The sequence below is a fragment of the Engystomops pustulosus genome, chromosome 5, assembly GCF_040894005.1.
Source record: "Engystomops pustulosus chromosome 5, aEngPut4.maternal, whole genome shotgun sequence".
In the NCBI taxonomy this organism is placed as follows: domain Eukaryota; kingdom Metazoa; phylum Chordata; class Amphibia; order Anura; family Leptodactylidae; genus Engystomops; species Engystomops pustulosus.
The window spans coordinates 182,505,450-182,522,091 of NC_092415.1; the positions used below are offsets into that span (position 1 = coordinate 182,505,450).

Below are 16,642 nucleotides of genomic sequence, written 5' to 3' on the forward strand. Positions count from 1 at the left end.
GCCTGTATGACCTCCCTACAACGCCTTGGCTCAGGTAGTGCAGCTCATCCAGGAGGGCACATCAATGCGAGCTGTGGCCACAAGGTTTGTCTGTCAGCGTAGGGATATAACGCTGGAGGCGCTACCAAGAGACAGGCCAGTACACCAGGAGACATGGAGGGGGCCGTAGGAGGGCAACAACCCAGCAGCAGGACTGCTACCTCTGCCATGTGATGTCATCCAGGTGCGCGGCTCGTTATATCCCTAGTCATGTGATGTCACACAGGTGCAACGATATACACTCACTGGCCACTTTATTAGGTACACCTGTCCAACTGCTCGTTAACACTTAATTTCTAATCAGCCAATCACATGGCGGCAACTCAGTGCATTTAGGCATGTAGACATGGTCAAGACAATCTCCTGCAGTTCAAACCGAGCATCAGTATGGGGAAGAAAGGTGATTTGAGTGCCTTTGAACGTGGCATGGTTGTTGGTGCCAGAAGGGCTGGTCTGAGTATTTCAGAAACTGCTGATCTACTGGGATTTTCACGCACAACCATCTCTAGGGTTTACAGAGAATGGTCCAAAAAAGAAAACACATCCAGTGAGCAGCAGTTCTGTGGGCAGAAATGCCTTGTTGATGCCAGAGGTCAGAGGAGAATGGGCAGACTGGTTCGAGCTGATAGAAAGGCAACAGTGACTCAAATCGCCACCCGTTACAACCAAGGAAGGCAGAAGAGCATCTCTGAACGCACAGTACATCGAACTTTGAGGCAGATGGGCTACAGCAGCAGAAGACCACACCGGGTGCCACTCCTTTCAGCTAAGAACACGAAGCTGAGGCTACAATTTGCACAAGCTCATCGAAATTGGACAGTAGAAGATTGGAAAAACGTTGCCTGGTCTGATGAGTCTCGATTTCTGCTGCGACATTCGGATGGTAGGGTCAGAATTTGGCGTCAACAACATGAAAGCATGGATCCATCCTGCCTTGTATCAACGGTTCAGGCTGGTGGTGTCATGGTGTGGGGAATATTTTCTTGCCACTCTTTGGGCCCCTTGGTACCAATTGAGCATGGTTGCAACGCCACAGCCTACCTGAGTATTGTTGCTGACCATGTCCATCCCTTTATGAGCACAATGTACCCTGTAACATCTGATGGCTACTTTCAGCAGGATAATGCGTCATGTCATAAAGCTGGAATCATCTCAGGCTGGTTTCTTGAACATGACAATGAGCTCACTGGACTCAAATGGCCTCCACAGTCACCAGATCTCAATCCAATAGAGCATCTTTGGGATGTGGTGGAACGGGAGATTCGCATCATGGATGTGCAGCCGACAAATCTGCGGCAACTGTGTGATGCCATCATATCAATATGGACCAAAATCTCTGAGGAGCTTCCAGCACCTTGTTGAATCTATGCCACGAAGAATTGAGGCAGTTCTGAAGGCAAAAGGGGGTCCAACCCGTTACTAGCATGGTGTACTTAATAAAGTGGCCGGTGAGTGTATATAGTGAGTGTTTATCTGCGGGAGGTGAACAATGACGCTTCCTATAGAATGACAGCAAGCAGAGATCTAGAAAAACGCAAGGAATTGATTCAGAAAGTTTAATTTGGGAAATTGTATAACTTTTAAATACACAAATAATCTCAATTATTTGTGGACAACCCTTTTACGTTCTTTTTCTGCTTTAGTCCAATCCCCAGTTGTGCTACTGGACTATTTTGCCTATTCACACTGCACTTTTTGTATGATCCCAAAAACTTATGGAAATGGGCTTCTCATTCACCAATGTAATGAACCTCTAAGCCTCTTTTTACTGGTCGTGAGATTTGATCAGGGACCGAAAAAGGTGAAGAAATCAACATTTCATATTGTATCCACACAATCACACCTGTTCTATCAGAAACAAACTGGGGGAAGGAATTCTTTAAAAATCCTTTTCTATGATGCACTTATTGCTTTCATACAGACCAATATACTGTGCGATGTGATTTTCTGCTCATGCCCCCTTCCATCTGTCGTCTACTTTCTTATAATCTACTGAATGTACACACAGGATCAGACTACACAGGATTTCTTTGTAATTTGTATCCATGGATACTCCTATGAACTGTGGACGCAAAACGGTTCAAAGACTATTAAAAGTTATTTTTTTTCCCACAGTATAACCATAAAAATACAGTAATATGGTTTTCTTTAATTTTAGGAGATTTTTGTAATGTTAGAATATTACCTTATGACTTGCGTAATTCCTTATAAAAACTGGTAACCCCCCCCCCCCCCCAAAAAAAAAAATCTTACAATCTGTGTAGCCAGTATGCTATCAATTAAAAGTACAAATTGCTGCACAAAAAACAAGCCCAAACACCGTTCTGTGGGGGAGTAGATAGTTAATATTCTTCATCAATCAAAAGTTCTAAATCTTGAAAATATTTTTAGGATTTAAATGAAACGCATAAAAATAAAACCAGATTTGGATTTTTTGTCCTATTTTTCCCCCGGTAACCCATTCATGATTTCCATATGGCTGTATACATTCTAATTGAACATGCCCCATGATCTGAATGATAGCAGATAGCAGCACATGTATGGACGTCATGACAGTGGCCCACTTCAAACGGCTATATATTCAGAAACTCTGTTCTGGTGTCATATTAAAGAGGACGATTTTTCCCTTTAATATTGCACCAGGATCGTGTTTGTAGGTGCCACAGAACCAGAGATCTCCACTGTACAAGATGCGATTTTTGTATACAGCTCCCAATTCTACACTAACTTTAACAGTGGAGATCTCTCCCCTTGTTTTTACAGGTGCTGTAGTTCAGAAGATATAGCAGTTTGAAATGTGCAGCCCTCCAGCCTGTGAGCTGAAGGTTGAAGAGCCGCAAGGAGACAGTGCTTAGTTTGCAGAAGTACATGCTCCCTCTGCATCTATAGCTAGACCTGGGGGAGGGCGTTGGATTAATGCTGTACATATTTTAAAACCTATTTTGGTAAATGTTTTACATTTTGCTACTCCTTAAAGGAGTATTCCCATGAAGACTAGATTCTTAGATATACTTAGGATAATGCGGTAATATATACTGTGGTTCAGTTATTAACAAAAATACAGAATTTCCAACCTGTCTCTGGTGTTCACAATTCTAGTTGCCCCTGGATACGACTGTAAATATTCCATGACTCTGACTATGGTCGGATTCTTCTCATGAATAGCTTCTCTTGTCTGCACACTGCAGTCCTCTCTGCATCCTGCTCCCCCCACCCCCTGCATTACAAGACCAGCTCAGACACAGACACTTCCTGCCGGCAAGCAGCAGCGTGCAGAGACAAGGGGGCACAGTTACCTACCTGTCCAGAGGAGATCACAAAAAGTCCATTGTCTGATGATCATGCACTGTGCCGCGATTCAATAAGATCTTGCGCCCGATATCCTGCATGTGTCGCTTCCCTGCTCAGATCTGAAGGAGTTCACCTTCATCATCCTGGTGCATGTAAGTGCTTGATCTTGCAACACTATTTGAAATTTAAATCCTGCGCTCAGTCTGAATCAATCGGATCGTATGACAGCCCGCCCCCCCCCCATTTCTGTCACATGAAAGCCATCGCAGCTGCGCCAAAATCTGATCGCATGCGACACAATCCCCTGCTAAATATCTGTCACAGCCACGCAAAACCTGAAAACATTGGAAAGTCTGACAAAAGTGTGTCCGCAGTCCCTTAGTAAATAAGCCCCATTCTCTACAAGCTACAGACACAAGGCCTTCATCCAGGGGAGGGGGGCGGCATATAGCCGAGCTGACTCCGTGTCAGAGATCTAAGAGTGTCATTTGTGTTTTGTATTCATCTCATGGATCTCATTATCTCTGATCTCTCACTACTACTACTACTACTACTACTACTACTACTACTACTACTACTACTACTACTACTACTACTACTACTACTACTACTACTACTACTACTACTACTACTACTACTACTACTACTACTACTACTACTTACTACTACTTACTACTACTTACTACTACTTACTACTACTTACTACTACTTACTACTACTTACTACTACTTACTACTACTTACTACTACTTACTACTACTTACTACTACTTACTACTACTTACTACTACTTACTACTACTTACTACTACTTACTACTACTTACTACCTCTACTACTACCTACTACCCTGATAATCTAAGCACATGTGTCTGATTATACTCCCCACACTCTAGAATCTTACACTGACCATCACTGTCAAAAATATTATCTTTATTGTGTAAACATCACTAGGGGATTGAAATTTAAGTACTTTCTCTTTCATGGGCAAACCCCCTTTAAAAAATCATAATGGAATTTTTTAAAAATGCTTATATTCTTATTTTTAGTCTTTTGTCAGGATAGTTTTATCAAATTAGCAATCAAGTTAAAGTCTCACATGTCATGGGGGGAAAAAAGTAAAATTATTATAGTGAAAAGTGATGGATATCATGATTTAAAAAAAGAACAGAAATAGGAAAATTTGACCTTGACATTCAAGTGCAAATGACCCTCTGTCACAAAAGGGTTAACGGATAATAAAAGTTCCTCCGCAAATTCTATGGGGGGGGGGGAAGGGGACTTATCAGGAGCGTCTGAGGGCAGAACTGTTCTAGTCACCGATGATAACCAATCAGAGGTCAGCTTTCATTTTTCCACAGCTGTTTATAACATGAAAGCTGAGCTCTGATTTGTTACCATGGGCAACTAGAACAGTTTTATCTTGGACACTTCTGATAAATCTCCCCCATATTATGTGCCCATAAGAAGTGCCACTAAAATAATTCAACTTGTCCTGCAAAATCTAAGCCCTCTCACAGCTATATTGACTGTAAAAGAACCTGTACACTGTGATCCAGAGCTGTTTTTTGTTCACCGTTTTGTATGTTTTTGTCTCTACCATTATTTTTTTCCGCTCTAAAAAATTTATAATGTACTGTACAATAAACCTGTGTCAGTCTGGAAACAAAGCCAGACGGTTCGGTCAGTGATGAGTGGTCACATCCCGTGCGGTGGTGGATGTTCTGCAGCGTTATTACGTCTGGCGCCCTGGATGGAGGGCAATGACTCTACTTATAGCACAATATCTGTTCTATGTTCACAAACCAATCGTTAAGCTGATGTTTTCCTCTCCATAGGATTCCAAGTTGCCGTCGTCTGTGAGAAATACACTCCTGGAACTTTTCGGTCAAATAGAAAGGGAGTTTGAGAATCTGTACATAGAGAATCTTGAATGTAAGTATTGTATAGGTCCCGGACATACTACAAGCTCACACAGTCCTATGTACAGTATAGGAAGAGACTTGGATACAATTTTACAAGTGTTTTCCTAGAATGGGATTCATAGCTTGTATTATTGTTCCTCTTGTGGTTGGGTGGAATCTTCTTCTCCCACGTCATAGAAATAACATGGAGATGACGAGGCTTTCATCTTCCTTCTACTGTTTTTGTAGAACTTTTTCTGCAGCTGTGAGAATGTTTACTTTGTTGTAGCAGTTTGATGTTTTTAAGTGAAAGCTTCTCTTATCTTTACATGTGTTCTTCATTCCTCACGGGTTTATTAACGGGCCATAAAAGGGAAGATTTGCGCCTCTCTTGACCATTACAAATATATACCGTATTTTTCGGACTATAAGACGCTTCTTACTATAGGACGCACCCCAGATTTAGGCTTCCAAAAAAAGGAAAAATATATTTTACACCAATTAAAATATCCCTGTTGGTCGCACTAAAGCACAGCACACACAGACATACATTTACACACTCAACTCTGCATCATCCATCCACATACACACTCAACTCTGCATCATCCATCCACATACACACTCAGCTCTGCATCATCCATCCACATACACACTCAGCTCTGCATCATCCATCCACATACACACTCAGCTCTGCATCATCCATCCACATACACACTCAACTCTGCATCATCCATCCACATACACACTCAACTCTGCATCATCCATCCACATACACACTCAACTCTGCATCATCCATCCACATACACACTCAGCTCACCTATACACACTCAAATCTGCATCACCTATACACACTCACACAGAACCACACACACATATATACACACACACACACACATACTTCCCCCATTTCCCTTCTTCTTACCCTGTCCCAGTGCAGCATGGCAGTATCAGACGTGGTGATCAGTCACATGATTCTGACATCACCGCAGGTCCTGGACTTGTAGGACATTGGGGAGAGGTAAGAGTAGTATGGAGGCTCCTCTCTGGGAGATCGGGTGCAGCTCTACATCAGGGCATCACCCGATCTCCCTTACAGAGGTCAGGAGGGTCTGGCAGTGCTGGATCCCCCTGACCTCCGGACTACAGGACGCAGCTACTTTTTAGCAAGATTTTTTTCTTGCTAAAAAGTGCGTCTTATAGTCCAGAAAATACGGTATATTTTTTGCTGGTCCTTAAAGGACCACACAAATAACGTAGACATTAAATTGTCATAGCTCAGAAATGATAATTGAATACCATACAAATTACAATTTACTGTTTTTGAAGATTTTTTTGCTTTAAAACCATTTTTTGTGTGTGCGTTTTTTTTCTTTCTTTCTTCTAATAAGACCTTGAGTTAAAGGGGTTGGCCAATTTATGTTAAAGGAAATCCACCACTTAGAAAAGAACAATGATAACTACACAGATTGCTCACAGGACGCTGTAGAGGGGGTGAGTGGCACAAATGAAAATTTTTGCTGGACAAACATAGCATGTTTGACACGAGTTTTGTTTGATTCGGTTAATGTGGGGGGGGGGCTGGTTGAACTTTTGACCTCTGGAAACTTTCATTAATATCATAAAAACTATAGCGGCACAAACGAAAATTTCTGCTTCACAAACGTAGCACAAACGTTGGACACCAATTTTGTTTGATTTGAACAAGGTGGGGAGGCCAACTTCACTCAGGTGCTGTAGGGGAGTGAGTGCTCACTGGAGTGTGCGGTCACATGACCATCCATCTCGTGCCGTATTTTGAACAGGGCAGAAAGGAATTTCTGAAGGGCTGTGGCTTCTAAATTCATGAAAAAGGTGCAGAACTTTATCTGAATATACAGGCAGTCCCTGGGTTACATACATACAAATTCAACTTAAGAACAAACCTACAGACCCTATCTTGTAAGTCAGAACTGTATATTTTGTCATTGTAATCCAAGCCAGAACTTTTTTGGTCTCTGTGACAATTGGATTTTAAAAATGTTGGGTTGTCATAAGAACCAGGATAAACAATAAATCTTAATTACAGACACCTGTGATAACTGTTACAGCTGATTATTGTAGCCTAGGACTAAAGTACAGTAATTACCAATATCCAGAGGTCCGTTTGTAACTAGGAGTCGTATGTAAGTCGAGTGTTCTTAAGTAGGGGACCGCCTGTATTGCTAAGTTGCTTAATATCAAGCCCAATCCCAAATAATAAAAAATATTAAAGGGATTGTCCACTTTAAGCACATTACAGCAAATAATTAATATTGTTTGTATAATAAAAAGGTCTTACATTTTTCAGTATACTTTATCAATTGCTCAAGGTTTGTGAGATCTCCGCTTGCTGTCTATTTCCTGTAGATAAACCCCAGTCCATGGTCATGGGGTGTCACACAGGTCATCACATGACCAGGGATATATCAAGCCGTGCACCTGTGTGACCTCACATGACCAGGGTTACAACACACCGTGCACCTGTGTGACCTCACATGACCAGGGATACAACACGCCGTGCACCTGTGTGACCTCACATGACCAGGGATACAACACGCCGTGCACCTGTGTGACCTCACATGACCAGGGATACAACACGCCGTGCACCTGTGTGACCTCACATGACCAGGGATACAACACACCGTGCACCTGTGTGACCTCACATGACCAGGGATACAACACGCCGTGCACCTGTGTGACATCACATGACCAGGGATACAACACGCCGTGCACCTGTGTGACCTCACATGACCAGGGATACAACACGCCGTGCACCTGTGTGACCTCACATGACCAGGGATACAACACGCCGTGCACCTGTGTGACCTCACATGACCAGGGATACAACACGCCGTGCACCTGTGTGACCTCACATGACCAGGGATACAACATGCCGTGCACCTGTGTGACCTCACATGACCAAGGACCGGTGTATGTTTACAGGAAGTAAACTATGAAGTTTGCTGTTGCATTAAAGCAAAACGAGATCTAGAAAACAGTGAAGAATTGATACAGAAAGTTCATTGAAAACATGTTTAAGTTTTTTCATTAAACAAACAATATCCATTATTTGCTGGAATGTGCTTAAAGTAGCCATCGCCTTTAATCGGAGTCGTTTACAGTTATTAATTTCTTTCTTTTGACCAGATTTGTGAGCCATTTCAAAGATATATTTTTGCATAATATTTGAGGGCTGTGTTTAATTTGGTGTGGGACTACCAGGAGCAGGTGCTTGGCTTTCTGTGCCGTCACTATCCTGCACATCGATGGGAAGGGGCTTAAGGCAGTGATGCAGGCGGGACCAGAGCCAATCATATGGTGGACAGTCCCTCCTACTTCCTGCAAGTTTAGCAGGGTTAACAGTAGCAGAACAGGGCTCCCTAAATAACCAGAAATCACAAAGCTTAAAGGGAACCTGTCATCAGGAAAATAGGCTTAATAAACCACTAGCAGTATGTTGTCAAGCAGCTGAGCAGCTTCTAGATTGTGTTTTCTTTCATGGCCTTTTTTGGTGGCAGCATCCAAAAAAATCAACTGAAGCCAAGTTTTCCCTGCCTCAGAATGTCCCATTCATTGTAAGTGATGGTCCTGCTTCTGGGGACATCATTATTCAGATCTCAAGGCACATGATGTCAATCACAGGGAGGTGTTTAGAGACCAGGAGAGCTTGACTTCAGCGTTAATCCCTCTGCCTCCCTGACTTTATACAACCAGTTAACATCTTACTTCAAATTTGACTTTGTGGATGATGCCACTAAGCTGGGCCACGGTAGAAACATTAACTAGAAGCTGTTCCACTGCCTTACAACATAGTGGTAGAGGTTTACTAGGTCAATTTCTGATGACAGGTTCCCTTTACAAACTGAAGTGAAGTGTTCACTGGAACTATTATTGGTTTATTGGTTAAATGTGTGTCATTTTAATGATGGTTCTTCTTGTCACAGCGCATTTGCCCCTTTCTAGCTTCCGTGCTACTTGGTTTTAGACATGGGGGAGGGGTCACTGTGATCGGGGGTCTCGGTAATCAGACATTGCTGGCATAGCTTGGCATTATAGCATTAATATCTGACATCACACAACATCCTGGCAATCCTGATAAATGTGTTATGTCTAGCGCTAGGTAAGTGACTCAACAAACTGCAAAGTAACAATCCCTGAGTCATACGTCGCCTTATCAGGCTCTGCACTAGACATGGCATTCGTTTGCCTCAGGTCTTTCTTTACAGTGAATATCTTTTCTGTCTTTTTTTTTTTATTTTATCTAAATAGATTGAAAATTCAGGGCTGATTAGATTTACAATATATTACTTGTGGACAGGCAATCCATTCCTTGCTGTGTCAAATGCCATCAAAATCTACCATCAAAATCCAGCATGATAAACCAGAGGCACCGTGACTGATGTAATATTCTTATTTGTTACCCATGGATCCTTTCTTCTTAGATCAACTTTTAAAATTTTGCTAATGAGTCTGAAGGGCTCTGGGTTTTGTTACCAGAGCCCCCTCCGTGCTGTAGCTTCACAGGCAGTTACTCTGTGTAGGAGCACTACTCCGCTCCTACTGTGTGCTGAACCTTTCTCTATTGCATGGAGATTACATCACTCAGAGGAAGAGGGAGGTGGTGAGGGAGCAGGGAGGAGACAGAGACTCTGTAACAGCCTGTGGGCTCTGGTAACACCCCCAGTTGCCCTTTAGGCTTATTAGAATACTTTTAAAAGTTGATTTTAGAATGAAGGAGGCCATGGATAACAAATATAAGATGATTACCATAACCATGGTGCCGGGATCTATAAGTTAGTGTCCCTGGTTTATCATGAGGGATTCTGATGGTAGAATTCAGATATTTTAAAGGAAATCTACCACCAGGATGAAGCATTGTAAACCAAGCACTTGACATACTGTTGTTTTCCCCCTCTGGCAGGATATACTCTTCTTTAAACTTCTTTTTCCATGTTTGTTTTTTTAAAGGCTTTTAAAATTAGGCAAATGAGCCTGAAGGGCTCCAGACTCTATAGATGTCAACGGAGCCTGGAGCCCCTCAGGCTTATTTGCATAATTTTTAAACCCATTTTTTTTCTAAAAGAAAACAAAAACTAGGGCATAAGAATATAAAAGAAGAGCAGATACTGCCAGAGGGGACAAACACCAGTATGTCAGTGTGCTTGGCTTACAATCCTTCATCCTGGTGGTAGATGTCCTTTAAAATAGATCACCTATCTGCTGCTTAAAGCAATCCCCGCACTTGGGAAGGGACAGTTTTACCTCTCAGGTCAGTGACGCATATGGCGCACGTCTGTCATATCTCTATGGATGTGACGTCACCAGCCTGGGATGTGGAAGCTTCACTCACAGAGCAAAGTGATCACATCGGGACGCCAATCACCCAGGTTTCCCGGTATTGGAGCCCTAACAATTTAAAATTGATCACATATACTGAGCATAGGCGATCAATTTCTAAAACTCTGTTATTATAAAGGCTAAAGCGGTTGTCAGTTTGCACTAATCTCCACAGCTCCCTCTAGTGGTGCCCGCAGAGCAGCAGCATTTTAGCATTGGATCTGTGTAATAAATACTATAAAATAAAGACTTGTTTAGGAATGAATGTGTATGTCCCGACTAATTACATGATATTTGAGGATTAACCGTCCTAAATTGAAGTCTGTTGTGACCTTGTACTTGGGGAAGAATAGATGCAAATGTAAAACGTTCCTGTTGGCAAAACTGCAGAATTGCAAATCGTCGCGTTGCTAACGGCTTCTTTTGTTATCTTTTGAAGTGCGACGTGAAATAGACACATTGAACGAACGCCTGGCGGTGGAAGGACAGACGATCGATGGAGCCGAATTAAGTAAAGGTCAAATGAAAACAAAAGGTAAATAACCGGGCACTTATACACAATGGGACTTCAAACCTAAAAAGCTGTGGGCAGATTGTGTACAGGCGATGCTTTGTGTCCATGATGAGGACATCCACGTATTTGATGATGATTTATCTACCATTATTAAGGGAAAGTGATCAGCTAGACGTCTGTGATTAGCATACATACTCGAGTATAAGCCTAGTTTTTCAGCACAAAAAAATGTGCTAAAAACCCAAACTGGGCTTATACTCGAGTAAAAAAAATAAATAATCTCACCTTTCAGGCTTCCCCCATGCTGGCTATTTACTGGGGCAGGGGGCTGGCTATATACTGGGGGATATGGACTGGCATGCTATATACTTGGGCAGGCGGCTGGCTATATACTGGGGGATATGGACTGGCATGCTATATACTGGGGGGCAGGTGCTGGCTATATACTTGGGCAGGCGGCTGGCTATATACTGGGGGATATGGGCTGGCATGCTATATACTGGGGGATATTGGCTGGCATGCTATATACTGGGGGGCAGGTGCTGGTTATATACTGGGGGATATGGGCTGGCATGCTATATACTGGGGGGCAGGTGCTGGTTATATACTGGGGGATATGGGCTGGCATGCTATATACTGGGGGGCAGGTGCTGGCTATATACTGGGGGATATGGGCTGGCATGCTATATACTGGGGGGGCAGGTGCTGGCTATATACTATGGGGAAGGGGCAGGCTATATACTGGGGAGCTTGTGACCAATGCATTTCCCACCCTCGGCTTATACTCGAGTAAATAGGTTTTCCCAGGTTTTTGCGATAAAATTAGGGGCCACAGCTTATACTTGGGTCGGCTTATACTCGAGTATATACGGTATGTTATACAGCTTATGTCTGCCCTCTCTGGAGGAGGTTGGTACAGAACCAGAGGAAATCCACAGACCGTCAAGGCTGATTATTGGTGCTGCTCTTATTGCAGAAAGTATCTGTTCCCCCTGTTAAGCTTCAACAAATTTTGTCGAAAGATTCTCTACTGGTCCAAATGGGATCAGTCTGATCCAGTGTCCCTTCATGTGTACCGGAAAGTGGTATATAACCCCACCCCGCCCTCTAAAACAAAGATTATTTATATATATTTTCTATATAGAAATGTATTTACTTCCTACAATTTCTTTTCTACACTCTTGTAAATGGTGTTTATGGAAATGGTCCCAGAGGGGTCACCATTGTATCCAGGTAGTTAGAAGATTATTCCGTGAGATCCGGAGGAAGATATGTCCAGAGATTTGTGTCTGGAGTTATGTAATAATAATAATGTAGCGCTAGGTTCTGGTAAGTTCTGCTGCCAGTTCCCCCCTCGCTGCATCTGGTGGCCTGGGATCCATTATGTGCACAGCCTTGTTATAGATCACCTGCTATGCTGAAAGTGACAGCTCCGGCACACAGGGAAGTGCAGACGCCATAACACACTGCACTGTAACTGGTGGGAAGAGGCCGTCGTTTCCGGATGTGAGTCATTTCTCATTAGGATACATTAAGGTTACTTGGCTAGTGAGAGGATCACATGTGTCTGAAATAGAATTGAAATGAAGGATATGGGGGAGTACTCAGCATTGTAAAAAAAAATGTTCATGGGCAATTTGTGTTTTAGTACACTATGTACAATTTGCTCTCATCCTGCTGCTCTAGAACATACTACGTGAAGATGGTACAATATGCTTTGCTGCACCTGCTCTATTACATGTTGGCTACTTAGGACACTATGTACAGTCTTCTCAGCTCCTCCTGCTCTATAATGTGCTGCCTGCCAATAGCAAACTATGTACAATCTGCTCAGCTCCTCCTGCTCTATAACATGCTGCCTGCAGATGGGGCATTATCTACTATCTGCTCAGCTCATTCTGCTCTATAACATTCTGCCTGTAGATAGGACACTATGTACAATCTGCTCAGCTTCACCAGCTCTATAATGTTCTGCCTGCAGATAGGGCACTATATACAAACTGTTCAGCTCCTCCTGCTCTATAACATGCTGCCTGCAGATGGGGCATTATCTACTATCTGCTCAGCTCATTCTGCTCTATAACATGCTGCCTGCAGATAGGACACTATGTACAATGAGCTGAGCTCATCCTGTCTGTCCTATAACAAACTCCCTGAAGATGGCACACTATGAACAATCTGTTCAACTCTTCTTGCTCTATAATTTGCTGCCTGCAGATTGTGAATATTCCTCTTACGAGGTCGTGTTTAAATAATTCAATCTTTTTCTTCTTCTTGCCTACGTATTTCTTCTTTTGTTCTGCAATAGCTGTATGACAACCAATGTGATCAGTATCCATAGATAATGCTATTCCCTTCAGACTGGGATCACATGGCCACTGTGGAGGTTTTTAGATGCTGTTCTTTGTCTGCTTTATCATGTGCCTGTATCTTGTGATATTACATGTGAATGTGTCTTTGCAGCTAGCCACAGTACAAGCCAGCTGTCACAGAAGCTGAAGACCACCTATAAAGCATCTACCAGCAAGGTAAGCCGTGTTTTTGTTAATGAGATGTTCTGCTGCAGTTCGGCAGCAGGTACCTTTGTGCTAAGAACTGATGTGGAAACCTAAAGAGAGGGGAGGGGGAATGATCATGGTGAATCTTTTAAAGGGGTTTTCAACTTTCGGGAAATAATTGATCTAGTTTGTGTAGTGAACAGTAATACAATTTCTTAATATACTTTCTGTATCAATTCCTAGATCTCTGCTTGCTGTTATTCTATAAGATGCTTCATTGATTACTTCCTGTGGATAAAAACTGGTCCCTGTGTCACACAGGTGAAATGCTCGTTATAACACACAGCTCTGATTTCTCTCTGTAAACTAATGAGCCGTGCACCTGTGTGACATCACATGACCAGGGATATAATGAGCCGTGCACCTGTGTGACATCACATGACCAGGGATATAATGAGCCGTGCACCTGTGTGACATCACATGACCAGGGATATAATGAGACGTGCACCTGTGTGACTTCACATGAATCGGGATATAACCAGCCTTGCACCTGTGTGACATCACAGTCCCAAGGATATAACGAGCCTTACACCTTTGTGACATCACATGCCCAGAGATATATTACGAGCTGTGCACCTGTGTGATATATCACATGACCAGAGATATATTACGAGCTGTGCACATGACCAGAGATATATTTCGAGCCGTGCACCTGTGTGACATCACATGACCATGGAATGGTTTTTCTCCACATGAAGTAAACAATGAAACTGTCTATAGAATAACAGCAAGCAGGGAATTTAAAATTTATAAAGATACTTTTAATCGCACAAACTACAGGCAGTCCCTGGGTTACATACAGGATAGCTTCTGTAGGTTTGTTCTAAAGTTGAATTTGTAAGAAAGTCGGAACTGTATATTTTATAATTGTAACTCCAGAATTTTTTTTGGTCTCTGTGACAATTGGATTTAAAAATGTTGGGTTGTCATAAGAACCAGAATTAACACTAAAGCTTCATTACAGACACCTGTGATAACTGTTACAGCTGATCATTGAAGCTTAGGACTAAAGGACTGTAAATTACCAACATCCAGAGGGTGTTCTTAAGTAGGGGACATTATTTTTGTATTCTATATTATTTTCATAGAGTTGACAGCCCCTTTAAGGTTGGAAGTAGGCTTCTTAGTGAAGAAGGAAGTATTTTTCTCTAAAGAAAATAATAAGATAAGAAAAATTATAATATTCATACAATTGTCATAAAATTGCTATGTCCTATAATCTGTTTGTCTTTTCCCCCTATTTTTTATTAATAAGTTTTGCCCTGACTGTACAGATGTATCATATACTTTAGCAGTGTGTTTCCCACATTGTCAGAAAATCTCATAAGGGTCACTTTTTTTTTGCTAAATTTTGATGTTCTCTTGCTATAGCGCTCACGTTATTTCTCAGACAAGTCTCGCCGGTATTGCAACTGCAGAGCGCGGAGCTGGGAAATATGGGGTGGAGACTCCTGGGTAACCGGTCCTCTGTGTGCAAGTGTGGATGTGACTGCTTAATACTCAAGCGGGTCAGCAACCTGCACCCTCTGACGCCACCTACTGATGGAATGGGGTCATTACTGGGTGGTAGAACATTACTTCCCCCCTGATCATCTCTATCAGCTATCTACTTCCGATATGGACATTGTGCCCCAGGTTCCCCTGGTGTTATATGGGTTATGCTGTCTGCTCCAGGGGTCATAAATACAATGAACATATGGGCCGTGTAGGTGCAGTGCTCACCATACTAGGCATGTCATACTCATCTTGTATTGTATATAACAGAGGTAAGTCTATGTGACAGTAATGACCAGTTATTGACTAGAGAGGGATATTGTCATCAACAGTATTTGACCTATCCACAGTTACAGGTCCTACATCCTACTCTCCATGTAGTCATTTTGTGTCTGTTAAAGGGATGCTAGGACTGCCATAGTGCCGTAGTCACCGGTAACCATGACGGATAGCTCCCGGCACGGTGAATACAGCCATATGTGTATTAGTGCATTTTGCCCCATAATTTTAGTAAAAAATGCACTTTAATATCTATTTAAGTCAAGCACAAGGTTTCTTGGGGATGTCACCAGAGCCCCTCCAGGCTCCACTGTTTCTGGCTATTTATTACACGTCCCCTGGAGCCTTTCTCCGCTGCCTCGATCGACACTCTCCAAGGCAGTACATACCCCAGGGCTACCACGAGATTGGGGAGTGAGAAGTGTTTAGTAGCCAGAGACCCTGTACCCTGGAGGGGCTATGTTCACGCAACCCAGAGAACTTGGGTTTAATTTCTTTAAATATCAAAGTTGCTAAATTTATTTATTTTAATTAAATTTTTGCTAAAATAACCGGACCAGATTCACCAATGAACATGGGGCTTATGGTGTTATTGGTGAGTACAGCCCGGTAGATTTTCTTTAATAGGGGGGGTAGCAGTGCAGGCATGGGCGACTCTCTATTTGGCCCGGGTACATTGCAGTGTTCCCCATTCTCGTGGATCTGAGGGTTTGAGAGGTGCTTTTTTTTTTGTTCACACAAATATGCAGTACCCTTTTAATAGCAACTAGAGATGAGTGGAGCAGAACTTTAGGTCCGGTATCCTCCTTTCGGCAGGTCTGTCTAACCGGTGCAGCTTTACACCCCTAGCAACTAGGCATGGCTGTGACTGGCTGGGTGGTCCCTGATGGATAGGCAGCCCTGACTAGTTGCTAGGGGTATAAGGCTTCCCGATTAGCCTCTCTGCAGCCCATCATGGAGCATGTCTGGGTTAGGCGGAGCTGCCGTACCTAATGTTGGGGTCCGCACTAATTAGCACCTTAGAGGATTACTTTTTGCGTTCAGTTAATCTAGATTTAATATTGTATGTTGTGTGTGGCTACAGTATATGATGAATGTTTGTACACATAGATAAACTTTTACTAAATCTTTTGGAAGTAAAAGGGCTCGTCTAGTACAGGAACATAATTTTATATCCCCTTTTATGGCATTATGAATTTGCAAGGGGAGATT

The 16,642-nt window shown here is 42.6% G+C and overlaps 1 protein-coding gene across 2 annotated transcripts in view; it reads left to right on the top strand.

The window, feature by feature from the left end:
* The window catches only part of WDR37 (WD repeat domain 37), a 121,239-nt gene that overhangs the window by 46,842 nt on the left and 57,755 nt on the right, over positions 1 to 16,642 (top strand). For both annotated transcript variants that reach the window (XM_072153996.1, XM_072153997.1), the window contains exons 4-6: positions 5,165 to 5,261; positions 11,025 to 11,120; positions 13,563 to 13,627. In XM_072153996.1, the coding sequence (XP_072010097.1) occupies positions 5,165 to 5,261; positions 11,025 to 11,120; positions 13,563 to 13,627 (258 nt within the window). The remainder of the gene's footprint in view (positions 1 to 5,164; positions 5,262 to 11,024; positions 11,121 to 13,562; positions 13,628 to 16,642) is intronic.